Here is a 25,441-nt window from a genome sequence, read left to right as displayed (position 1 = left end):
AAAATAAATTTGTCATAATTTTAGATATTTGTTACGAAAGCTAAAATGGAATCAGAAATTATCATTTTTGTAAGTATCTGTCATAAACGACAAAATAATATTTAAATTAAAAAACATAACATAAATTATTATATTTTTAAATAGATTAAAATATATTATGAGTTCATATACTTTTCATAAATTTGAAATTTAATTATGATAATTTTATTTTTGGGTTAATCTATTTATTTTTTAATTTTTAAAATTCGAGTCTAGTTATTAATATTGTTGTTTTTTTATTAAATTCATTTGTAGAATATTTTGAAATAATAATAAAAAGTCACTTAATAATTATGTAACTAAATAATAAAGTTAGACTTAAATTCACAAAATAATTTTAATAATATTAACAGTGAACTTAAATTTTAAAATATAAAATTTATATTCTAAAAAATAAAAATATGAATTTACGAATAATATAATTATTTCTAATATATTTTAACCTTTTAAATATTTAAAATAAAATTTAAGAAATTCAGGAAAAAGAAAATAAAAGTGATGGTCCTGCAGACCCCTTAACGCCGCCCCCGGTCATTTCTTTTATCTCTTGTCAAAGCTTTTATTGGTTTTTGTTTTGGTCACATGTCCGACAATTCCGTGAACTGACTGGCGTTTGGTCCGTTTTACTTAGGTTCTCTTCTCCGTGCAAGGGGGACCTTTAAAACCCTGCAACTCCATTGTTGGAACTAAGAAATCCATCTAAAATCAACTCTAAAATAGTTGAGAATTTAGTAAAATTACCGTAAAGATCTTTATACTATGAGTTAGATTATATTTTGTACCTTCTATTTATAAAATGGTAAATTAATTTCTATATATTAGATCAAAAAGTAAATTTATACTTCTATTAAAAATATCATCAATTTATACTATTAAAATTTGATCCATGTACATCATAATGAGATACATATAGCGTGTTATTCTGTCAGCCACGCCAATTTTTTATAATAAAAATAGATAAAAATTTTAACAAAAAATCCCATATTACTCTTTGGTCTAATATACAATAATTAATTTGTCTTTTTCTTTTTAATAAAAGAAGCAATATATAATTCGAATCCTAGTTCAGGGGCCTCTATGGTACTTATATCTTGAGAATTTTTATTTTGGTATAATCAAATACAATCCATGAAAATTAATCATTTCGAGGTTTATGTCTTTCACTTTCACCAATGTCATTTTCCAGATTCAAATCTAAGTTCTCATTTTAAAACTGTAATATACCTTATCACTAGTTTACAAAATAGATATCTTGAATATATGATTAAAACCTTAATACCAACTGATTATTTAATTTACGTGGCATTTGAACTTCTACATGTGAAACCACATGGAAGGATCGATAATAATTAGTTGGATCAGGGTTATCTATGGTATTTGATAGAACTTTTTTTTAGTAAATTACAATAATATGACAGAGTCTAAACAATCAACGCATCTAGTGTGACTCAAACCCGGGCAAATCCAAACAACACTTAGGACAGTGATCACGATTGAGCCATCACATGGAATTTTATGTTACATTCACTTTCAAGGAGCTATTATAATTATCATTTATAAATTTATTTTAACATCATCTATTTACTTATATATAAATTATAATAAGAACAAAATTTATCATAATTTTCTATAAAACGAGACTGAAAAAAAAATTAAAAGAATTTTTTTTTAAAATTTAAATTTAGTAAAAGTATATTTTAAATTAATATTACATCCGATCAACTAAATATTTTAAAATATTACATTCTAGTCAAATGAACTAGGATATATAATATTCCCGACATTTCACCTCGTATATTATATTTTCATAATTCTATTACCAAAATAATTTTATATTTAAAAATTTATTTATTTTATAAAATAATTAATTTGAAACATATCTGAAACATTTTTAAACACACTAACAAAATTACAATTGAAATGGTAAAAAAAATGAAAAAAAAAAGAGTAAAAATATTTTCAAACAAACTACTTTTTAACTGTACAGAATTTATGAGAAATTCTCTCAAAAACAGCCGTCCCCAGAAAGAGCCTACGTATTCATTATTACTTATTTTTTAGCAAATAAAAGCCTGCGAAACATATTTTCACTGACGGTTTCAGACCGACTGTTTACATAACAGAGTTACTTTATTTATTTGTACATGTAGTATATAATTATTCATAAGCTTCGTATTTTAATATATTCAAACTCATTTTTTTAAAATATTAATAATGCTCATGCACGATGGACAAAGACTCAATCAGCATTTAATATATAATTTTATTTTCAATTAAGCTTGATAATAATAATTTGTAATCTATAATATTATAAAAAGTATAACCTGATAAAAATATCTTTTTATGTGAAAATTAACAAGATTCCACACAAAATAAAATTTAAAATTTTTTTGTTGAATAATCTAGATATAAGTTCTGATTATGTCCGATATTTTTGACACAATACCTAGAACTACTTATAATCTCTCCTCCCCAACCCATAAATGAGAGGATAATGTGAGCACTCGAACCCATATTTTTATGTCACAAGTCGATCAAACACTAACTCAATTGAGAAATAATTGAAAACCCATTATTTTTTATTTAAAATAAGTTATATTATTATAATAATTTAATATTTTTAAAATATTTTTATATAAAATTAATAAAATTCCTTATAAAAAATTTATTTAATTATTATATAATTTTTTAATAAATATATTTTTCCCCTCGTATTTACATAAATAAAAGTAAAAATATATAGGAATGTTTTAACTCAATAAAAAAAATACATTCTATATGTAAAGTCAGACATTATTAATTAGGATAAGATAAAATAAATAAATGTGAGAAAGACAAAAAAACATTTAAATTTCACCTTCTAATAAAAATATTATTATTCTATTAATGAAAAACTGAAATTTCTCTTTAAAAAATAATAAATTTATTTTCATTCAACGATTAAAATAGATTTTTTTATTGAGTACAAGAGATATGCATTTTTATAATGTAAGGTTCCAATCCAACCACACCAACCCAAAGAGATTAGCTGCCCTACTAGTCAAACTCTACCTACTTCTTAACATTATATATATACTTTTTTTTTATATTACATAATATATATTTATTTGCACTAAAAATAGCATATTTTTATATAAACTAGAATGTTTTGCCCGCTTTGGGGCCTCAAAAATTTTTTTAATTATATCTATAATTATATTATGGGTAAATTTTAAATTTGATAAATTTTGATTAAATGTGATATATGAATTTTGATTTGGTGTAATTATACACGTAAGATTTTAATTGTGGTTTAAATGTGTACATGAAATTTTAATTTTAATTTAATCATGTACACATTTAAAAAAATAAATATATCAATTTATTTATTTTATATTGAATAAATATAATTATTTGTTATGTAATATATAAACATCATATCAATAATCTGTGAGAATTGGATCAAATCAAAATTTTATTTATAAAATTGCACAAAATTAAAATTTAAGTACAAAATTATACATTAGACTGAAATTCATGTATAGTTTTGAGATTTATCCCATTATATTATAATTATTTATTCAATGTTTATTAAAATTGTAATATATATTTATTAAAATAATTAATATAGACTAAATCCTACACTTTACATTATATTATAATTATTTATTCAATGTTTATAAAAATTGTAATATATATTTATTAAAATAATTAATATAGACTAAATCCTACATTTTAGATAAGTAGAGGGATCAATACTAAAAAATTATCGTTATCTTATGGGGCCAAAAAAAAACGACACCTGTGATTAGAGAATCACTTAGGACATTCTTTTTATATAAATATCTCAGGAAATTACAGAACATTGAGGTACCGAATAATGTATAAGAATAAAGTATAGAGATCAAATATTAAATTCTAGCATGGTATAAGGACCAAAATTAAAATTAAACCATGTTTATGCCATCTACATAAAATAAAGGGAGCGGAATTGCAATTCAACCATTATGTTATAATAAAAAAGAAAAGCCTCCTGAGATGTCAAAAAGGCAGGCGGGTTCCTTTTTTATATAGTAGAATATATAGAGGGATATTTTATTTATGGTTAAATTGTGCTATAGGTCCTTGTATTGTGCTTAAATTATGGATTTAGTCCCTGTGGTTTAATTTAGGCATTTTTACTCTCTATACTTTTAGAATTTTGAAATTTTAGTCCTAATCGAATGATAACTATTAAATTCATTAAATTTTGATATTTTTAAAATTTAATTCGACAAATATATTATCACATGCGTAATATAATTTTTGTTTGTTATTTTCACATATTACTAAAAAAAATCAATTAATAGATATAATGACTGTTGTTTGCATTGAGATTGAAGATATAACAACTAAGAATCATCTAGTTGGAAAATATTGACTAAATCTATACATTTACGTATAAAATAAGACTAAAAATAAAATTTAATCAAATAAATTTAATTATTACTATTAAATAAGGACTAAAATGTGAAAAATTAAAAATTACAGAATATAAAAATAAAACATGAAAATAAATTTGATTCCTGCGACAATGAATGGGACAAATTTTAAAGATACGTACATATTAATCGTGTCTGCTTTCTATCTAATTGGCTAATAGGAGGTTGGGGTCCATTTTGATCATTTTCAAAATTTCAAATCTACAATCATTCAAAAAGAAAAAATCATGAAGGGAAACACGTTTAATTAATGTTTTGTTTCTTCGTTATTGATTTTATTTTTTAAGTAATACGTTTGGGGTAAATTGATGGGTAAATTATACTCAAGATTACTACTAACTATTAGTAAGTTTATGTTTTAGTCATTTAAGTTTAAAAAAATTAAAAAATGATCACTAAACTTTCAAAAATTTTCCTTTAAATCTCTAGGTTGATAAAATTGATGTTATATGACCCTTTCTACGATTTTTTTTTTCATGAAACAGTCTTGAATGTTACGAATATGCGAACTAAAATCTAAACAACTTTATTCTCTAATCTCCAACATTGGTCGTCAGATCAACTTGGATTTAATGTATGTTTTCTTGATTGTCAATGGGTACTAATCCACCATACCAATCATCGAATTATCACTTGAAGCTCGTTAGCCAGACTTTCGAAAAATAAAAATTTAACAACCCAATGACTTAAATAAAATTATTTGAACAATTCAGTTAATTAGATAAAATTTTTTGAATGATTCAGTGACCATTTTATAATATTTTAAAGCTGAATGACCAAAATAAAATTTATTAAAAAATTAGTTACCTTGAATAAATTAATCAAATAAATGATATAGGAGAAAGGAAAGAAGAGAATGCACGCTTTGTGGTTATTATTGAGTTTATAGAATAATAAAAATAACAAATAATAGATTAGGTGAAGGAGGCTGAGGACATGTGTTTTTTACACATTAAAATTCCTTTAAGCAGGCATGGTCGTACCATAAGTCAATATCTTGATTATGAAAACCACTGCATGCGTTTTAGATTTCATTTTTTATATACTTCGGATCTCGAAAATGACATTTTATTCCTTTTTTTCAAACTTTATTCTAAATTTTATTTGACTTATTAGTGCATTTTGATAGTTTTCAGCATTAAATTGCTATTGAATTAATTCAATCAACGACCACAAGTTCAATTAGCATTCTAGTATACATTATTGTATAATTTTATACATAAAATTTCGATTGATTTAATTTTTATAAATTATTAACGTATAATATCATTTTATGTTTATATATTGGACACATAAATAATTATATTTATCCAATATAAAAATAAATTAATGTATTTATTTCTTTAAATATGTATGATTAAATCAAAATTAAAATTTCAATTATACATTTGAACCGCAACTAGAATTTCACGTATAGAATTAAACCAAATTAAAGCTTATATATACAATTATACATTAAATCAAAATTCATGTATCTCATTATAAAACCAAAGAAAAATTGATGCGAAAAGAAAATAGAGATTGAATCCAATAAAATAAAGAATTAAAAAATCGTATGAATTAAATTTAACCTAATTTAGATATTTAATTTTATTGATATAATTTAAATGTTTATATTTATTGTTAGGGTTAAATCAAGATTAGGACTTGACAAAAATTCCCATAGGAGTTTGAATTTTTTTCAGTTGAAGTTAATCTTATAACTTTGTAATTATTCTTATATTAAGACTAAATTAAGTAATTATTCTCACATTAAGACTTAAATCTTTTTTATTCAAAAAAGTCCTTAAACTTAATAATTGGAACTTAAATTTTAAAGTTTTTAAGAAAATATTAGAGATTTACAATAGACCCAAATCACTATACATTTATTATTAAAAATTATTTTATAATTTCAAATTGACGATGCTGGCATATTCTCTTTAAGACCCTACATAATGAGAATAACTAAAATTTAGAAATGGGATTAGCTTATTCAAACTAGAAATTAAATGATAACCAGAAATAGTATGAAGAAGCAAAATGCCTTCCCATGATCCATTTCTAGGTAAAAATGGATTTCATTTTAAAGCATAATGCAAAATATCAGTCTATCCAAATGAACTGCTAAAGGACTTTTTTTGTAAATAGATTTCGGGGTGTAATGTGACTTCAAGAACTAACTTAACTAAATTCCGATATTTAAAAGTAATACTAGCTAAATCATGGCTTATGCTTGAGAACAAACCAATAATTTTTGCTGGAATCTCAGTACTAACCTAACCTTAATGTATATAGATGTATACATATATGACTATGTCTAACTGATAGGAAAACACTCAACTGTACAAAGGTCACTTTTGCTCCTTACTCCGCATTTTTTGTAGATTCTGATTCACGGGGGCTAACTGACTTCTTCTCGGGAATTTCAGGCTTCGCCATGGCTGGTTGTCCCAAACCAGCACCCTTGGCAGAACTTGATGATGGCTCTATTGTAAGTGAAGATGCCTCGTCTCTAGAAGCATACCAGGAATTTCCACATGCAATACATTCCAACTGAAAACACAAAGGGGAAGTTTTAAGGTTTAATGGTTAAAGATGAAAATGAATATCTGACTGTATATTCCAACAACAAATATACATATGCCTATCAAACACAATCAGACATTCACATATGTAGGAGCATGATACATGTTTATCCATTTTAGACAAAGATTTATAATACCATCTTCAATAAACGTACCATGTTGGTCCTTGTACTAGGAGTCGGATTGCATTTTGCCCCCTCTACTAAAAAACTGAGCAAATTAGTCCATGTACGTTATATCAAAGAGCAAACTAGTCCTTCTGTTAAAAATTCCATCCATTTTTACTGTTAAAAACTGCTCTATACATCAACATGAGGTGAATGTGGCATGCTGTCACATGTAACTGTCTGGTAATGCTAGTTTTTAACAGTAGAAATGGATGGAAGTTTTAACAAAAAGGACCACTTAGCTCTTTGATCTAATATATAGGGACTAATTTGCCTATTTTCAGGTAAAAGGAGCAAAATGCAATCTGACTCCTAGTTTAGGGGCCTCCATGGTACTTACTTTTACCTACCATCTTCTAAGTACTTGTGTCAATATTATGCCCTTATAAAATCAAATTTCTACGTGAAAGTATATTGTTCTCTTGCTCAACATGGCTTGTGAACTTCTAGTCATTGTCTGAAATCTTTGTACAAAGACAAATCTTTCTCTGCAGTTGCAGTTATTGGTCTCTCCTACATAAACAAGTTCGACATTTGTGCCTGTACATGTCTAACTAGGGTGAATCACAATATTTAGACATACACTAGCTTAATCAACTTAGTACCATCCTAATAATCCAAGCTTATTCTCGATGATGGAAATGGAGAAGAAAATATGAGATAACCTGGTAGCGATCTCCATGTCCTGCTTGGATAATGTCCCTTAGACAGACTTTAAATTCATTGCATCTTGAGCACCGAGCATCAGTCATCTGCTTAAAGAGTAATCGAACAATCAATGAGCATATGTCAACCAAGTTAAAAAGAAAATTGTAATCAGATTTATTCTTCAACAAAAATTAGGTTAAGAGAATGACCTGCATGCGCTCTGATTCATCGGGCTCTTTTTTTGCTGTCTCTTCAGCAGTTAAACCCTCCTACATAGAAATCATTAATCACAAAACAATGCCACTTGCAATAAACAAAAATCCTAAGGACATATATATAATGAAGTGGGGGATCAATATTTGCAGTTAAAATTAGTTGCAAAGAATTGTAAGCTTAAAATTTTTCTAAGCCATTGAGATATTGAAACCAAAATGACACAAAGATAACCAAGTTCAAGAGTTGAACACATTTCCACCTACATGAGGTAGCTATCGCTCTCTTAAACCGACACGAAAGAAGAGAACTCAAGGCCCTTATAGACTATACCTTTAACTCAGCAGGTGTCATGTTAAGTATTGTTGAAGGCTCCAACTCTCCATTTAGTAGACGTCGAGCGAGCAATGGATTGTTCTATAAAAAAGAAACAAGAACCAACACCATCTTAAAGTGAAACAAGGGAATATATATCTATATAGGCTAATAAGCAGAAAGCTCTTGACCTTCAGGTTGAACATAAGTTGCCGTAACTTCTGGTTATATTTCATGTCAGGTGAAAAAGCATCATGTGAGGCCTTCTCGAGTGCAGTTACAGCAGCAACAGCAGCATCTGGCCACTGAAAAGACTTGCCAGCCTGCAAATCAAGAAGGGCAACAAATATTATGCAAATCATTGGATCAATAACCATTCAATAATACCTATTTCTACTTATCATCACATGGGAAAGAAAAAAAAAGAAAGATATCCCTACTATAAAAGCTAAACATAGGTAAAAAGTCACTGCACACATTTGAACTCTTCTCTTGTGATCCATTTGCAGTTCCTGAACTCTTAGCACCTCTTTCAGGTTCCAAGCTATCAGAACCACCTTTTACTTTGTCATCATTATGCACGCTATCAGGAGAACTACACATATATTGAACTGCTTGGAGAAGCCTCTCCATCCACTTATCACGATGGGTTACTCCAGTTAGCACGTTAGCTTTTGACAAAATAGTGTAGTATTCAGTGGTATTACTTGTACAGCTTCCAGGAGTTTCAGCTTTCATATGTTGATCAGACCTTGTAGTTCCTTCATCGTTCCTCGTAACATCAAGAGGTGAAATGTTCTTTTTCCTGAGTGTTCTTTTCGCTTTCAATTGCTCTTCCTGATCAACAACTGCAGCAGCAGCATCAATCTCAAGGTCAGGGAGATCTCCCAAACGTGATAAAGTTTTCTGAACAAGTAGATCAATCTCATGCTGTTTACTATCCTCATAATCTTTATCAGTTAGCTTCCAAAGTTTCCGCTCTACAGTGTCATAAACTCTTTGCACAATAAAACCTGGATGCTGTTTACGGTTTGGATGTTGCTTATGTATGGGAACAAAGTGCACTACACACTTGTGCATCACAGATTCAGCTGGAACCTCATCCCTATGGAAACTATAAAACAGCTCTCTGGTATCACGTGATTGCCAGCTTCCACCACCTTTTTTCTCAGCCTCTTCAGGGCGATAAAACCACTGGCCAGTAACCATAATGCTCCCATCCTTAGTCTGACTAATGTCCTATCATTGAGAAAAGCTCCATTATTTGAGAATAAGCGACTAAGAAGTAAGTCGAAGGTAACAAAACTAAAAATGCGATACCAGGCAATGCAATTACCTTAATGATTGCCACATAAGGCTTCTGCTCCTGATCTTCGGGAACTAAAAGAACTGGATCCTCCTGTCGAGGAACACTAGAAAACATAAATAATGACACAAAGGTGAAAAGTTATAAATTAACAAAGAGACCCCAAATTACTGCTGCAAACAAAATAAAAATAGAATGCCACAAAAATGGCCCACTTAAATCTGGAGTAATAACTTTTCACAAAGCAGTTCTACAAGCATAACCATTTTTAACATTCACTTCTAATGCCTACCAGCATCCACAAAGACACTCTTTTCTGCCGCTGCTATTACGACCGCCATATTTACAGATCAAAAGAGCAACAAATAAACATAATACATAACAACTATACTTATTTAAAAGGGTGACTGAAAAACATAAACGTAAAATTAGTAGTAGAACTCATTTATACCAGGAATCAGTATCTCATTTCAGCTTTCTTTGACCACAATTCCTGAGAAGCTAAAGAAAGTATTATCACTCTTCACAAACATCGAAACATCTAAAAAAGCCTCTTTTTTCCCCCAATTACAACTAAAAATAATAAAAAATCTTAATTTCTCATAGAAGATAACTTAAAATTAAGATAAAAGAAAATGACCCAGAAAAAGCAGCTTCAGCCACTCATTTTAAGGGGAAAAAAAGCACTTGATAAATCCATTAAAATGATTGAAATCAACTAACAGATCTGACATTTATAGAACAACCAGAAAACCAGACCATAAATCCACATAAACACAAGTAAAAATTTTCAAGCCAAAAAAGTTCAAAAACCCTAAATTCCAGCAAAACCTATCAAACAGTGCCGCACAACAAAAAAGAACTCAAGCCCTAACAATCAGAAACCCCTAAATTCAGAATCCGAACACTCGGAAACAGATTAACAAAGAGCAAAAAACCCTAAAAAATCCAAAATGCAAGTAAAGAACTCACGAGATCATATCGATTGCCATCAAACTCAAAAGCTTCATAATGACTCCTCCTTCCTCTTCCTTTCCCAGAAACCCTAACGGCTTCCCCTATTGGCTTCGCATCCTCTTGAACTCCTTCTTCCTCTGGTTCCTCTTCTTCCTCTGGTTCTTCTTCTTCTTCTTCCTCCGTGTCGTCATCTCGCTTTTTCTTATTCTTCTTCGTTTTCTTCAATGCCCTCTCTTCTTCCTCTTCATCATCCTCTTCTAGTAGCTTCATTTTCTTCCTTTTCCTTTCTTGCTTGGTATCTTCCGGCCGGGACCGTCGGGTACGTATCGGAACTTCGTCCTCATCGTCGCTAGTGGATACCTGAGCGAACCTTCTGTTTCCCATTTCGGACAAAGGCTGTTTTTTTTTTTCGGGTGTTTTTCAAGGGGTTTTTAAATGAGATTAAAATAAGGCTCGTCCGAAAGTCGAGAGGTTAGATAAAAATATAATTTCGAAAAATAAGTTTAGATAAAAAATAAGATTCAAGTTTAAACAATAGTTTTGAGTAAATTTTTTTAGTTCGAGTTTGGCCCGGCTTGAATATTATTTTTTTATTATTATTTTGATACAATTTTACTATTATATTGTTATTATGTTGTTATTATTATTTAGATATTGTATAATCTTTAATTAATTGTTAATTTTATTACCATTTTAGATGTATTTATTTGCTAACTAAAGTTGTGCAAATTTCGATTCGATTCGAAAAACTCGATAAAAAATTTAAAATTTGAATTAAATAATTCAAGTTATTTGGATCAACTTGACTAAAAAATCTAGTTTTGCGGTTTAACTCAAATACGAATTACATAATTTGAGTTATCTGAAAATCCGAATAAAAAAGACAAAACTATATTGTTTTAATAAATGTCTATCTTTTCTAAAATTAAAAGTTAAAACTATTAAGTTAAAAACAAAACTACATCTTTTTTATAAATATTTATCCATTAAGGTAAAAAACAAAACCATTATATTGTTTATATAGATAAATAATCTTCTACTTCATCTACTAATTAAATAATTGGTCTATGTAAACGCAACATTGAGTATAAATAATAGGATTTGTTAACTCGACTCAAAATTTCTTGACTCGATTCGATTTGATTGGAAAAGAATTCAAATTAAATTTAGGTGCTAAAATAGGTTTCGTCAACTTGACTAACTTGAAAATTTTTTACTCGATTCGACTCGACTCAATCGAATACTCACCCCTAGTTACAACTATCTTAGTGTTATTAAAGTATAAATACTTATTTTAATGTATTTTTAATTTGTTGGGAAAATTTATTTTTAATATTTTTAGTGTATTTGTTGTATTATATTTTTAATTTTATTTTCATATAAAATTTAATACGATTGGAGATGCCTAGACTCGGGTTCAGTAATTTTTTATTTGAGCCAGACTTATATAAAATTTCATACCTATTTTTCGAGTCAAGCCCAAACATAGAAAATGAATCTAAAATTTTAGATTAGCTTAATCCAAACCCGATTCAATCCATGATCACTTTGCTTTTTTTTTTCCTTTATTACATTACCTTTGCTGAATCCTTAAATTGTATGTATTTCTTTTTTCATATTTCATTTTCATCTTAGTTTATCCAAAAATAAGTTATTAACAATATGATTCTCAAAATATATGAAAAAAACCATTAAAAAATTAAACATATCCAATCAGACACATATTCATATATCCAAATATGAGTAAAATAGCAAATTACAGGACTTAAGAGTATAAAGAAACAATAGGTAAAACATGTTTAATTATTAGTTATGAGCCAATCATTGCTTATGATCCATCACAGTACCATCTATTTGTACCAATACGTAAGATGTGATTATAAATATTCTTATCCTACACTCACAGGGCTCGGAGTACAAAAAAACAGGTAAAATAGGAATAATACTTCATCATCCATTACTATAGCATCTATTGTTTTTCAAAAGAAAGAAGAGCAAAGATTAAAACGCCACATGTTCTAATGATACATACTGGTAATGCAGTTTTTCATTTGTCAAATTCTTGAATGCAAAGTTCTTTTCATGTCAGATCCGCCACCTTCGTTAGTCGCTCCCTTCATCCGCGGATTTTGCAGTTTTTCTTTGGCTTTCATTAGGATCTTATGCACTTCATCGAAGTGAGGATTTGTAGCATTTCTTGTGTTTTCGATCCACTGCTGAACTTCCTTGTAAGGACCCAATAACCTGTTTCGTTCCGTCTCACCCAAAAGCTATGTCGAAGAAATTGTTATCAATCTTAATGTCTCTTCAGATAATTTCATTTTCTAAGCACTCATGCATGTGCAAGCCAAGAAGGAAAACGAAAACATAAATAAGACTATGTTTTGAGAAGAAACGCAGATAAATCTATGGGGGCACGGGTGAACTGTAATAGAATATTACGTTCCACCAGAGAAGTAATGCTAATGACAGTCAGAAAGAAATGAAATGTGGACATACCTCGAGTTGCATTATGTCACAAACGAGGCTAAGATCGGCTATAGATGGTTGGTTCCCACCAAGCAAAAAACGGCCATTACCCTTGAGCCAAACGGACTCTATCTTCGACAGAGATGCAGACAGAAATTTCTCACCTTCAGCAGCTGCTTCTGGATTCAATGGACGGCCAAGCACAGGTGCTAGGACAGTATTCCGAACAATTGTGGCTGGAAAACAGAAGCATAGAGTTCAAAAGCCATACCTCACCAATCAAAAGGGAGCATTGATACACATAACCACAACACAACTATATGTAGATAGAAGGTAACATATCGGCATAGATAAACCAAAAAGGATTCGTGTTTAGAGACAAGCACAGATATAGGATCGGTCCACCAAGGGAAATAACATGACATAAAACAATGTCATAAAAAGGATTCATGTTTGGAGACAAGTACACGCATATAGCATCGGTGATTGGTCCACGAAGGGAAAAAAATGTCATAAGATACGAAGCAAACATTATCCTGCAACATCAGTGCACCAATCACTATGAACAAGCAAGAAAACTCAAAAAGAGTTCGATCCATTTCGGCGTTAATTACATACTTGGACCACGACGTAAGTTGGAGTGATGCCAATCCAATACCGAGTGTATCTTACTTCTCTTGAAAACATCAGCCGGGTACCTTGAAACAAGGAAAACGGACACTCGTTATAATAAGAGTGGCATATCTGAACTGAACATGAAATGCACCAAATTTATATTGATAATCCCATGATTGAACCGCATAAGTCTTGGTAAGACAGTAGCCTAGAGCAAACAAACATCGGCACATAAATTGGTTAATCCTTCCGATAGTAACATCATAGAACACCAAGACATTAACATACTGTTGAAGTTGTCCAACCATCCACCATGTAATAACTAACAAGTAATCCTACAAAGAAAAAAGTAATTGCACTCACCAATGATCTGCAACTCCAGGAAATGAAGAAGCAAGATAGACAAGAATGGCATGGCTGCAACAACAACAAAAAAACTAATAGTAATGAATATATATATTTAATATGGAACGTATGAACTAAGGGGAAAAAAGGGGTCTTTATTTACCTCTCAAACAGCTTAAATCTTCCATCAACAATGGCGGGCAGCTGCTTCATGGGAATAATTTCTGCAACAAAATAATTCTTAATTTATAAATTTCAAAAAAGAAAAAAACAAATCAAATAGTTAATAACAAATCGGTGCATAATTTGAATACCCGCGTATTCAGGAGTTAAATGTTGACGCTTAGCGATATCAACTCTAATCTCCTCAAAGTCTATACCATTTTTCCTAATTTAACAAAGAAAGAACATGAAACATGAAGAAAATTTTCAAAGCAGAAGAAAACCCAGATAATAGTTCATCAGAAGATGGGAAAAAAATTACTTGCAGAAGATGATGACAGCTCGAACAGGCTGAGACATGCGATCTGCATATAGTTTGAGCTTCATGTTTATCCCTTTTGATCTTTCTATTTCCGTCTCTGTTTTCGGTATTTTTCCCTTAATTTATCCTCAGCCATTATTTATTTATTTTGTTCAAACACCTTTGTTTTGTTGACCTTGCTTCCTTTATCTCATTTCTTCAACCGCGAATTGACTTGGGCAGGTAGCATACACGTGTGATTCCTTCTGGGTAAACCACAAAATTACTAAACTATTATATATAAATAATTAAAAATTACATATATCCATTTTCCTCATCTCGAAATTGGAGTAAAATAGATAACCAGAGGATTTGCAGTACAACGAAACAATAAGTAAAACAGAGTGAAACTCTTATATAAGCCAATATTTACTCATCATCCATTACAATACCACAGCATCTGTTTATATAAACATAAGCCCCTGTTCTTAGTGACTGAAAACATACCACACGTTCTAATTATACATACTATAGTAATGCAGTTCTTCATTTCTCAGATTCTTGAACGCAAAGACTCCACCACCTTCATTATTTGCTAAACCCTTTTAATTGCTAATTTTGCAGTTTTTCTTTGAGTTCCTTCAGGACCTTATGCAGTTCATCAAAGTGAGGATTTGTAGCATTTCTTGTGTTCTCGATCCATTGCTGAACTTTCTTGTAAGGACCCAATAATCTGTTCCAATCCGTCTCACCCACAAGCTACATCGAAGAAATTGTTATCGATGCGTGATTTAATTTTTAAAGCACGAAACATTAAGCATATGGGGGCACGGCGGAGATGACGAAAAAGATTGATTCATAAAAAACATACCTTAACTTGCATTATGTCACAAACGAGGCTAAGATCGGCTATTGATGGTTGGTTCTCACCGAGCAAAAAAGGCCTATTATCGTCGAGCCAAAAAGATTCGATCTTCGACAGAGCTGCGGACAGAATTTTCTCGCCTTCAGCAACTGCTTCTGGATTCAATGGACGGCGAAACACAGGCGCTAGAATAGAATTCTGAACAATTGTGACTGAAACAAATAGAAGCATCGAGTTTCAAAAGGAACCACAACACAAGCATATCTAGATAGAAGGTAACATATCGACATAGATAAACTGAAAAGGATTCATGTTCAGAGACAAGCACACGCATATAGCATCGGTGATTGGTCCACGAAGGGAAACAACATGTCATAAGATACGAAGCAAACATTATCCTACAACATCAGTGCACCAATCACTATGAACAAGCACAGAAAACTTAAAAAGTGTTCGATCCATTTCGGCGTTAATTACATACTTGGACCACGACGTAAGTTGGAGTGATGCCAATCCAACACCGAGTGTATCTTGCTTCTCTTGTAAACATCATCCGGATACCTCGAAACGAAGTAACAAAAACTCAGTTATAATTGGTGTGGTATATCTTACAACTGTTTATGGATCGGACTATCTGTACAGGTTTGAAGATTTGTCTTAATTTTAAGAAGATTTAGATAAAAATAATAGGCCCAATAAATAAATTTGGATAAGAAATTAACCTCGTTTAAAATATGTGTCAGGTTTGGGTTTGAATATTTAACGATCAAGCTTGACCCATTTTTAAGTTTATAATATTTTATATTATGTAATTTAAAATAAATTAAAAAAATATCTATACTAAATATATAATACTACTCTAATGTAAACATTAAAATAATGTTAAGATGACTATAAAAAATTTTCAATAAAAAAAAATATAAAATTCTAAAAATTGAAATAATATAATATAATATATATTTTTTAAATTTTAAAAATAATATAAGCGAGTTTAAAATGGGTTTAGTTAATCTTTTACAAGTATAGATGGATTCGGATAAAATTTTAAACCCATATTTTAGGTCGGATCAAGCTTGGATAAGAATAAAATAAATTAATATTATGCTTAAACCTGACCCGACTCTAATCTCATCCCGTCCATGAGCACCTCTATTTACCTCTATTATATCCAAACAAAATGGGAAATGTGTCCAATTATATCAATAATCCCGTGATTGAACTGCCTAAAAATTTCAGTAAGGCATTGGCAGATAAGTTAGTTAATCTTTCCAACGTTAACATCACAAGAACATTGAGCCATCGACATACCATCGAAGTTGTATTTTGGCCTCACTAAAATTTAAAATTTAATTATAACCTCTCTAAAAGTGTAAAGGTTATAATTTAATCTCTTGAAAAATTTTTAAATTTTAGTGATGGAATTACATTTTTAGCTCTCCCAAAAATTTATGAATCAAATCTAGTCCTTCCAACAAAAAATTCTGGCTTCACCCTGTTTATATGGTTATACTTCTTTCAAAAATGTTAGTGAAACTAATCTATTTAAAAAAAAAATTAATCATGGTTTTATTTTCACCCACTCGGACAATATCTAATGGTTTATAATATTGTTCAATAATTATTTTTTTTGGTGAAAAAAATAACAAATAATCTGCCAAAAAAAAAAAGAAAATTGCACCTACCAATGATCAGCAACTCCAGGAAATGAAGAAGCAAGATAGATAAGAATAGCATGGCTGCAACAAATAAATTTAATCAATAAATATATCGAATCATTGAACTAAGAGTAAAAAAACAAACACTTTGATTACCTTTCAAACAGCTTAAATGTTCCATGAACAATGGCCGGCAGCTGTTGCATGGGATTTATTTCTACAACAAAATAATTCGAAATTTATAAATCTAGTAAAATAAATAAGGTAAAAATAGCTCTCCAGTCCATCTCAATTTCAATATTGAGCAAATTGGTCCCTCTAAAAAAATTTAAAATTATTTAATCTTTGTTAATTTCAAAAGTAATCAACTAATAACAATTAATTAAAATATGAAACACCTGTGAATAGCAAATAACAAATTGTAGTAGAATTCGAATAGTGAAATTAGAAGGGGAAGAATAATACCTGAGAATTCAGGAGTTAAATGTTCACGATTTGCGAGATCTACTTTGATTTCCTCATATTCTATTCCATTTACCCTAATTTACCAAAAAAAAAGGAGATTAAAGAAAATTTCAAAAAAAAAAAGAGAGAAGAAAAACCAGATAATAGCTCAAGAAAAGGCGAGGAAAAAATTACTCGCAGAAGATGATTACAGCTCGAACAGGCTGAGACAAGCGATCTGCGTATACCTTAAGCTTCATCGTTTTCTGTATTTTCCCTTAATCTTACGTCTTTGCTTTGCTTTTCCCTTTGTTTGTTTATATAATTTCTTCATCTGCACGTTGAAAATGGCGGATAGCATACACGTGGATTTGTTCTTTTTCTCATTGCCAGAGGATCAGAGAGAATACATTTGGTCTAATTGATGAAAAATATATATGTTTGTTTTAATTTCTTCTCAATTTTTTTACTTTGTTCAGTGGAAACTGGAAAGTGTCAAGAAGACACAAAGCATCAGCTACAGAATGAAAGCTAGTGGGAGTATTATTAATAAATGAAAGTTAAAAGTATCTTCATGGCCTTGCAGTTACACTAATGTCTCTTTTTCTCAATTAATCTTTATACATTATATTAAAGCGTTATTTTTATAAAAAATTTATCTATTATTATTATTATAAGTTGGTTTGATTGATAGAATAATCAAACAGAAATACATGATGTGTCATGTATGATTATGTTAATGTATAAGGACCAATTTTTAATACTAATAATAGATAATTTTTTTAACAAAAAAATAAATTTACTCTTTAATTTAAAATTTAAGGACTAATTTATTTATTTTCTAAATAAAACAGAATACAATATAATTTAATTCTTGATGCAGGGACTTTTATAATATTTTTACCTAAATAAATAAATAAAATACGTAAACAATAAAAAGAAAAAAAAGCTTTTAAGGATGCTTAGATTTGATGAATTTGGACAAAAATAAGGCGGCTATCATTATCAATATTAGAAAATAATTAAAGTATCAAATAGGATATTATATAATATAAATACGACATTGTAATATTCGAACTACATCACTTCGGTAAGGGTTATTCACGAAGCCTTTGTCTCAAAACATGTTGTTACTACGTTTGTTTATAGTTAGACAAGATTTGCTTAAAAAGGGCGAGAATTTAAATAAAAATATAAATTTAAAAATAGATTTGGGTGAAAGATTAGACCTATTTAAGAAGTGGGTCGAGCTTTCGAGTAAGATTTTTTTGGCCCTAACCTAGTTTGCTTCAAATTAAAAAAAAATTGTTGTTTTCTTACTATTTTTTTCTGTTTTACTGCTATTTTCTTGTTATTTTCGTATTATTTTACTACTATTTTACTATTATGTTGCTATTATTTTTTTGTTATTATTTAGATATTATATAATTGTTGTTTTATTGTTAATTTTATTACTATTTTAGAGACATTTACTTGTTAAGTTATACTTATCTTAGTGTTATTTAAATATACATATATATTAATTTATTTTCTAAGTATTTGTTGAGAAACATTTTTTTTAATGTTTTAGTATTTTTAATCTATTATATATTTAAAAAATTATATAAAAATTAATACAGACGGGCTGGGCTTGGGTCAAATTTTAAACAAAATTTTCAAGTTAGGCCCTTACCTAAGATTTGGGTTGAGTCTAGACCGAACCTGATCTAACCCGACCCGACTCATGAACACCTCTCATTATTACTTTTACACAATTTGAATTTTAGTTTTTGCAATTTAAAAGGTGAAAATCATTAATACTATTAGTATTTTGATGTATTAATATTTTTCAAACTTTAAGTAGATAAACTTTGATAAAAGAATACTTATTATATTAATGAATGGACCAAAATTTTTAAATAAAAAATAAAATAACTTAAATTTTAATTATTGAAGTGTAAAAATTATATAAAAAATAGGACACTCAAATTTTTTAAAGAAATAGTTATGTTTTGACGTGTGTATACGGATGAAATATATGTTTTCTTCTTTATAATTATAGATAGGGCTGTACATGGGTGGTATGGTTTGAAGGTTCGCTTGAAAAATTAGAGGATTTTTGTAAAAGTATAAGTTCGAAAAATGAGCTTGGTCAAAAATCTAAACGGGCTAAGCTTCGGGTGAAATTTTTTGGTCCTCCCCAACCCGAATTTTCAATAGAAAAGACCTTACTATTTTTTCATATTTTGTTACTTTTTTCCCATTTTTTTTCATTGTTTTGCTATCATTTCACTATTTTATTGTTACGTTTGAATATTGTATAACACTTATTTTATCGTTAATTTTGCTATTATTTTAGAGGCATTTGCTTATTAAGTTGCACTTATCTTATTGTTATTTAAGTATAAAGACTATTTTTTATTTATTTTTAAATTTTTGGGAAACGTATATTTTAATATTTTAAAAAAAATAATATGGACTAGGTTCTAGTTTTAACATTTTTATCCAAATCGAGCTAAGGTAAAAATTTAGACTCGTTTTTCAAGCGGGCTTGAACCTAACAATTAGGCCTGAAATTTAGTTAGGGTCCAGCCCAATCATGAACAACTCTAATTACAAGTGTTCTCATCTAATTTATTGTTTAAACCTAATTCAATTTGGACCGATTAAAACTTATTCCAAATGTCTAAAAAAAAATTGTGATTAATATATGATTGTTTCAAAAATATAGGAAAAATTGTTACTCATCACTCTGGAAAACTTGGTCAACAAAACTTTGAATCTACCATAAAAACATGAATCTCTCCTATTCTAAGTGTGTTACCTAAGGATGGAGCTTTAATTACGTATCCTTAGCAAGCGCCAATTCACATAATTTTTAACTTATGAACTCTGTCTGTTTTTAACATTTGCTAATTAAAGTAAATTCTTGAATTGGATGGTTTTTCTATATCAATGCTTTGAGACAGACATTAGAAACTCACTCTTGTTGTCTTCCATTGAATTAAACCTCCATTTTCTTTTCTTTTTTTTTCCTTATTTTCTTATTGCCATTTGTGCCTTTTTTTTTCATTACAAGAAAATGGCATTCAGTGGGACGACAGAGAAATGCAGGTCTTGTGATAAGACTGTTCATTTCATTGAAATGGTATCTGTTGATGGTGTACCTTATCATAAGACTTGTTTTAGATGCAGCCATTGCAAAGGCCTTCTTGTGGTACCTTTTCCGTGTTTACCATAATATTTTTTTTTTGAAATCTACGATGAAAATTTTGCTCCGCTAAAAAACTGAAGATGTTTAAATTAGATTAGACCGGTTGAATTAATTAAAAAATAAATTAAACTTGTGATTGAATTAATATTTTTTAATTGAACTGGTCAGATCGACGAATTGATGACCTAATCGATTTGATCCCCAGTTCAATTTAAAAAACATTGTTTGATAATACTACTATTTTCATAGATGTTAGATACTTCCAACTTCACTTTACTTGTTGTCTTGTGCATTGCTTTAATTTATTTTTTATATTTTGTTTTTCATTTTATCCTAGATGGGCAGCCATTGTCAAAGGGAAGGAAACCTTTATTGCAAGCCTCACTTTGAGCAATTCTTTAGGGGAACCGGGAGTTACACTTCCAAAGGTGACATCTTTTATATATATATATATTTTGAGATTAAGCTTTTCGAACTACACTAACTTATACTTTGGTTCATTTTTATTTTCATTTTGGCTAACAATGGTTTGTTTTAATGGATTTTCAGACAAGCCAAATGGACTGGTAAACTCCAACCATGCCTTAAAAACATTATATATATATTTTTGATAGATAAATTTCATACATTCATATTATTATTTTTAATTATACAGCAAAGGGCACCAAGCAAAGTTGCATCCCTTTTCTCTGGCACACAAGACAAATGTGGAGTCTGTAAGAAAACTTGTTATCCTTTAGAAAAGGTATTGTTTTCATTTTCAATTTTTTAGGACATATTTTCAAACATAAGTACGAGAATATACCATCCAACCTGTAAATTACAGGTGACTGTGGAAGGTGAAATATACCATAAAAACTGCTTTAGGTGTGCACATGGAGGTTGTTTTCTTACAACATCGTCATATGCTGCATTGGACGGTTTCCTGTATTGCAAGCACCATTTCGCTCAATTGTTTAAGGAAAAAGGCAGTTACAGTCATCTAACTAAGACATCTTCGATGAAGAGAAGCCCCTCGGGCGGGAAATTCGATGCTGAATCCGATTCGGAACCGAAATTGGAAGATAACAAAACCGGAACGGAAGCTCAACCTGATCAATGAAGGAAATATACTTTGATTTGAACCTTCATGGGACAATATTTGTGGTTTAAAATCTCAGTATATTTTTGGTGTTTGATATTTATATATAGATATATGCATGTGTCTTGATTTAGTCCCATGAAGATGTTCAATGTGGGGTCTAAAGGTGTTGTTTGATATTTTATTAAAAATTAATTGTTGTTTTAAATTATGTGAAAAATTTTATCAAAGGGGAATTAAAATGTTACCTTTTATTTAAATTGCCCCAGTTGAACAATCGTCAGATTATTTTTAATGTATTTTTAATTTGGTATTTTTTAGTTAATTTAGTTATTAATTGTTTAAAAAGAGTTAAATTGTAAAATTTTAAAATTTTAAAAAAATTATTAAATTTCATATAAAAAAATATGAAATATACCTAGATTGTCACGCGGGTTATTATGTTTTAAAATTTTAACATTTTAGTTAATATTTTTACTAAAAAAATCAATTCAACTTTTTTCAAAAAATTAATAATGAAATTTGATTTTTAAAAAAAATTAAAACTAAATTTAAAAATAAAAAATAAATTGATAAAAAATTATGGTTAAATATAACTTTATACTTAAAAATTTCTCTCATTTATACATAAGAAATGGTTACTAACTTATTTCAAAGCAAACTGGCGACAGATGTCTATAATAATTATTTAAACATAATAATTAAATAAACAAATATGGGTTGTCGAAAAATATTCAACCGTCGAGCATGCTTTGACCATTAACTCCATATAGTTGACGTACACGGTTTTAAAATTTCCTCTCAAATTATTGCCTTTTTTTGAGTTTTTGACCGATTAATACGAATCACATCTCGGATATTGATATATGTTTAATATAAAAATATTTTTAATTTTTTATATATTTAAAGAAGGGTAAATTGCATTCAAGGTCACTAATATTAGTAACTTCATGTTTTAGTTACTTAACTTAAAAAAGTTACAGAACAGTCATTAAACTATTTAAAAGTTTTTATTTAAGTCATCAAACTGTTAAAATCATTAATGTATGACCTTTTTTGTTCGTACCGCCTACACCAAACAAAAGATTTTCTTTCTTTTTTCTTCTGTTGTTCATTTGTTTTCATGAAACAATTTTCTTTTTCGATCTCTAATATTGACCATCAAATCACTCTGGATCTTAGGTACGTTCTTCTACTAATCAATGGGTATTGATCCACCGTACTAATTTTCGAATTGTTATTTGGAGTTCAATGGCCAGACTTTTTAAGAAAAAAAAAATTTAACATCCTAATAACTTAAATAAAAACTTTTGAATAATTTAATAATTATTTTATAAATTTTTAAAATTAAATAACTAAAATATAAAATTAATAATAATTTAGTGACCCTTTAAAAGAATTTTTGGGATTGCATATGAAGATATTAGTGGCCTTAACCGTACAAAAAAGCGGAGACGATTTTTATATTGGATACCTACACATATCTAGACTTAAATCAATAACACGTTTTAGCAGTAGACGAATAAGCCAATCTTTTCATAATCTTCAAAACCAATATAAAATAATCAAAGCATTGACTTCCAATATCTACCTCCCAACATTTTTGTATGCTTTCAGACTACAAAAAATATTTAATCGAAGGTAATAATTGAAAACAAAACATAAAAATGTAGTGACGACTTTGTGTTCAGACAGACCAGAAACCAAGACATAATTTCACAATATGTAATGATGTTTTTTACCAACACATTTCAACTTAGGCAGCTCAATGTTTTTTCCACAACCATCATAAACATGAAAAAACAGCATAAATCCTAAACTTCATACTTAAATTCGATTCGGATCCATCAGATTATGGCCTATGAATTTTGGACCTACATATTAGTATCATCCACGTTATTCTTATTTGATGAAATATAGTGTATATGAATATATATTCGATATGATTCTTGTTCACAATAGGTTGACTCTTTTAAGAAAATTTTTGAAGTGTTATTTATTGAAAGTTGATAATTTTCTCAATAGATTTGATATTATTTTTGATCTAAATTTTATTTTTCGACTTTGATAAAAACATAAATAATTAAAATTATTTAAATAGATGATAAATTTATAAAAAAAAACCTTATCGAATGAGATCATGTGTGATCCAAGATCACCTATGATCAAGAAAACGTGGATATTTGAATTTAGTAAGGTTTAAATGGTCGTATATGGAATAACTATGATTAGTATCACATCACACGTATGAATTCCTTGGAAGCAATTACATTGCATGTTACGAAGAAAACGGAACGGTAATGCTGCCTGCCATTTGTCTTGGACAGCTTCGGGCACATGTCAATGAATTCATTCACCTCAAGAAAAAAGAACCATCAATAATAATTAATTAATATTGAGCCTTGAAATAAAATTTATATATATTTAAAAAAAACAAATTGGCATTAACATCGATCCGAACGAGTGTAAAGTCAACGCTTGCAACAGCTTCTTAGAAACGGTTTTTCAAGTTAACACTCCACCAGATCCAAAAGGACCGATTTACCCTGTCCTCTCTTTCTCTTACTAGTTTTTCACTATGGTGTTGGTTAGGCAGTATAATTAATAACACGACGAGCAACTTCAGCCACGTTTAAAGGGCATTTCCGCCATTACAACATAATTAATAGTAGCAAGTATTTGACTTTTTATTTCACCATGATCTCCCATTAAATACACTTGAACTCTCTTTTTCTTTAAAACCCAATTTCCATAAACCATCTTCTCATTTCCATCATCTTATCATCATCATCATGATCATCATTTGTAACCCCAAATTCTTATTCATCTTCTTCACCATTATTTTTTCCACCGTCAACCTCTCAAGTTGCGGTCGCTACACCCTTAAAACTATAAACCCTGAAGAACCAACCACCATGGCGACGGAGCTCTCAACAACATGGTTCCATTTCCCAGCAGCTAAGTCTACACAGCCATCTGTTGCAGAAAAGAGTAGTCGACCGATTTATGAAGTTTCATATCGAACAGTTCCAGGCGGACCAAACCCCCTCCACAACTGATTATATTTTATATTTTTATTTATTTATTTTTGCAGATCTTGAATATGTATAATTAAGTTATACAAAAAAATTTCCTCAATCTTAGCGCAGAGCAATTCTTATTTATTTATTTATTTTTTCTTTCTTTGGAAGTCATGTATATGTATACCAGATACAGTTTGAGATAAAAAACGTTGTGTATCTATTGTTGTTTATGGTCACGATATTCGGATCATTCAAACTATAGAAATTGATTTTATAGTTGAGTGTTCTATTTTTACCTTCAAACCAACGGAAAATTGAGAGACTTAGAGGGTATAGGGGCAATGAACGGAAGTGTTTATTACCCATAAGATTGTAAAATCACAAGGCATCTATTCATTGAATTATAAGACTTTTTTGACATCAACACATTTCTAAATAAATGAAAAATGTGCACTCGAGCGTGGCAATTGAATTCAGCGGATGTTGGATTTTGTGAGAGATTCTCACAGTGCCTCTTCAACTAGTTAAGCTTCACCCACTGATCTAATTTGAAATTCGAGGGAAGGTTAGTACTTGTTCCCAACACTCGAACAAAAATCTCTTGTAGATTAAATTT

At 29.3% G+C, this 25,441-nt stretch overlaps 4 protein-coding genes across 5 annotated transcripts; 1 reads left to right on the top strand and 3 right to left on the bottom strand.

Annotated features, from left to right (window-relative positions):
* Window positions 1–6,504: 6,504 nt before the first annotated feature.
* On the bottom strand, window positions 6,505–11,122 carry LOC107924541 (uncharacterized). Of its 2 annotated transcripts, none has more exons than XM_016855037.2 (8): window positions 10,688–11,122; window positions 9,746–9,808; window positions 8,887–9,648; window positions 8,601–8,732; window positions 8,428–8,511; window positions 8,091–8,150; window positions 7,899–7,985; window positions 6,505–7,034 (listed from the first exon to the last, which is right to left on the bottom strand). In XM_016855037.2, exons 1-8 carry the CDS (start codon window positions 11,054–11,056, stop codon window positions 6,846–6,848), a joined length of 1,746 nt encoding a protein of 581 aa, XP_016710526.2. In that variant the 5' UTR covers window positions 11,057–11,122; the 3' UTR covers window positions 6,505–6,845. The 2 variants fall into 2 exon arrangements, with proteins under 2 accessions (XP_016710526.2, XP_016710527.2); XM_016855038.2 differs by having other exon boundaries at window positions 9,746–9,821; window positions 10,688–11,109.
* A 1,484-nt stretch (window positions 11,123–12,606) lies between these two features.
* On the bottom strand, window positions 12,607–14,831 carry LOC107924542 (glutathione S-transferase T1). The gene is made up of 7 exons (XM_016855039.2): window positions 14,586–14,831; window positions 14,416–14,489; window positions 14,265–14,325; window positions 14,120–14,173; window positions 13,760–13,839; window positions 13,172–13,377; window positions 12,607–12,942 (listed from the first exon to the last, which is right to left on the bottom strand). Exons 1-7 carry the CDS (start codon window positions 14,648–14,650, stop codon window positions 12,727–12,729), a joined length of 756 nt encoding a protein of 251 aa, XP_016710528.2. The 5' UTR covers window positions 14,651–14,831; the 3' UTR covers window positions 12,607–12,726.
* Window positions 14,832–14,955: 124 nt separating this feature from the next.
* LOC107924543 (glutathione S-transferase T1) lies at window positions 14,956–18,045 on the bottom strand. Its single transcript, XM_016855040.2, has 7 exons — window positions 17,724–18,045; window positions 17,550–17,623; window positions 17,241–17,301; window positions 17,112–17,165; window positions 15,911–15,990; window positions 15,436–15,641; window positions 14,956–15,323 (listed from the first exon to the last, which is right to left on the bottom strand). The coding sequence occupies exons 1-7, from the start codon at window positions 17,786–17,788 to the stop codon at window positions 15,177–15,179; spliced, it is 687 nt and encodes a 228-aa protein (XP_016710529.1). The 5' UTR covers window positions 17,789–18,045; the 3' UTR covers window positions 14,956–15,176.
* Window positions 18,046–20,484: 2,439 nt separating this feature from the next.
* LOC107923711 (LIM domain-containing protein PLIM2b) lies at window positions 20,485–22,062 on the top strand. Its single transcript, XM_016853881.2, has 5 exons — window positions 20,485–20,724; window positions 21,059–21,149; window positions 21,271–21,287; window positions 21,377–21,466; window positions 21,548–22,062. The coding sequence occupies exons 1-5, from the start codon at window positions 20,590–20,592 to the stop codon at window positions 21,821–21,823; spliced, it is 609 nt and encodes a 202-aa protein (XP_016709370.1). The 5' UTR covers window positions 20,485–20,589; the 3' UTR covers window positions 21,824–22,062.
* The last annotated feature ends 3,379 nt before the right edge of the window (window positions 22,063–25,441 follow it).

Source organism: Gossypium hirsutum, chromosome A11 (genome assembly GCF_007990345.1).
Source record: "Gossypium hirsutum isolate 1008001.06 chromosome A11, Gossypium_hirsutum_v2.1, whole genome shotgun sequence".
In the NCBI taxonomy this organism is placed as follows: Eukaryota; Viridiplantae; Streptophyta; class Magnoliopsida; order Malvales; family Malvaceae; genus Gossypium; species Gossypium hirsutum.
This window is presented reverse-complemented; position numbering and strand designations above follow the sequence as displayed.

Coding starts and splice junctions, on each gene's coding strand:
- LOC107924541 (XM_016855037.2), bottom strand. CDS start 11,056: ATGGGAAACAGAAGGTTCGCTCAGGTATCCACTAGCGACGATGAGGAC. Junction 8,151..8,427: donor TGACACCTGCTGAGTTAAAG/GTATAGTCTATA, acceptor ATTTCTATGTAG/GAGGGTTTAACTGCTGAAGA. Junction 7,986..8,090: donor ATGAATCAGAGCGCATGCAG/GTCATTCTCTTA, acceptor CTCTTTAAGCAG/ATGACTGATGCTCGGTGCTC.
- LOC107924542 (XM_016855039.2), bottom strand. CDS start 14,650: ATGAAGCTCAAACTATATGCAGATCGCATGTCTCAGCCTGTTCGAGCT. Junction 14,326..14,415: donor TTTAACTCCTGAATACGCGG/GTATTCAAATTA, acceptor ATTTTGTTGCAG/AAATTATTCCCATGAAGCAG. Junction 13,378..13,759: donor CAACTTACGTCGTGGTCCAA/GTATGTAATTAA, acceptor TCTGTTTTCCAG/CCACAATTGTTCGGAATACT.
- LOC107924543 (XM_016855040.2), bottom strand. CDS start 17,788: ATGAAGCTTAAGGTATACGCAGATCGCTTGTCTCAGCCTGTTCGAGCT. Junction 17,302..17,549: donor TTTAACTCCTGAATTCTCAG/GTATTATTCTTC, acceptor ATTTTGTTGTAG/AAATAAATCCCATGCAACAG. Junction 17,166..17,240: donor ACATTTAAGCTGTTTGAAAG/GTAATCAAAGTG, acceptor TATTTGTTGCAG/CCATGCTATTCTTATCTATC.
- LOC107923711 (XM_016853881.2), top strand. CDS start 20,590: ATGGCATTCAGTGGGACGACAGAGAAATGCAGGTCTTGTGATAAGACT. Junction 20,725..21,058: donor ATTGCAAAGGCCTTCTTGTG/GTACCTTTTCCG, acceptor ATTTTATCCTAG/ATGGGCAGCCATTGTCAAAG. Junction 21,467..21,547: donor CTTGTTATCCTTTAGAAAAG/GTATTGTTTTCA, acceptor TGTAAATTACAG/GTGACTGTGGAAGGTGAAAT.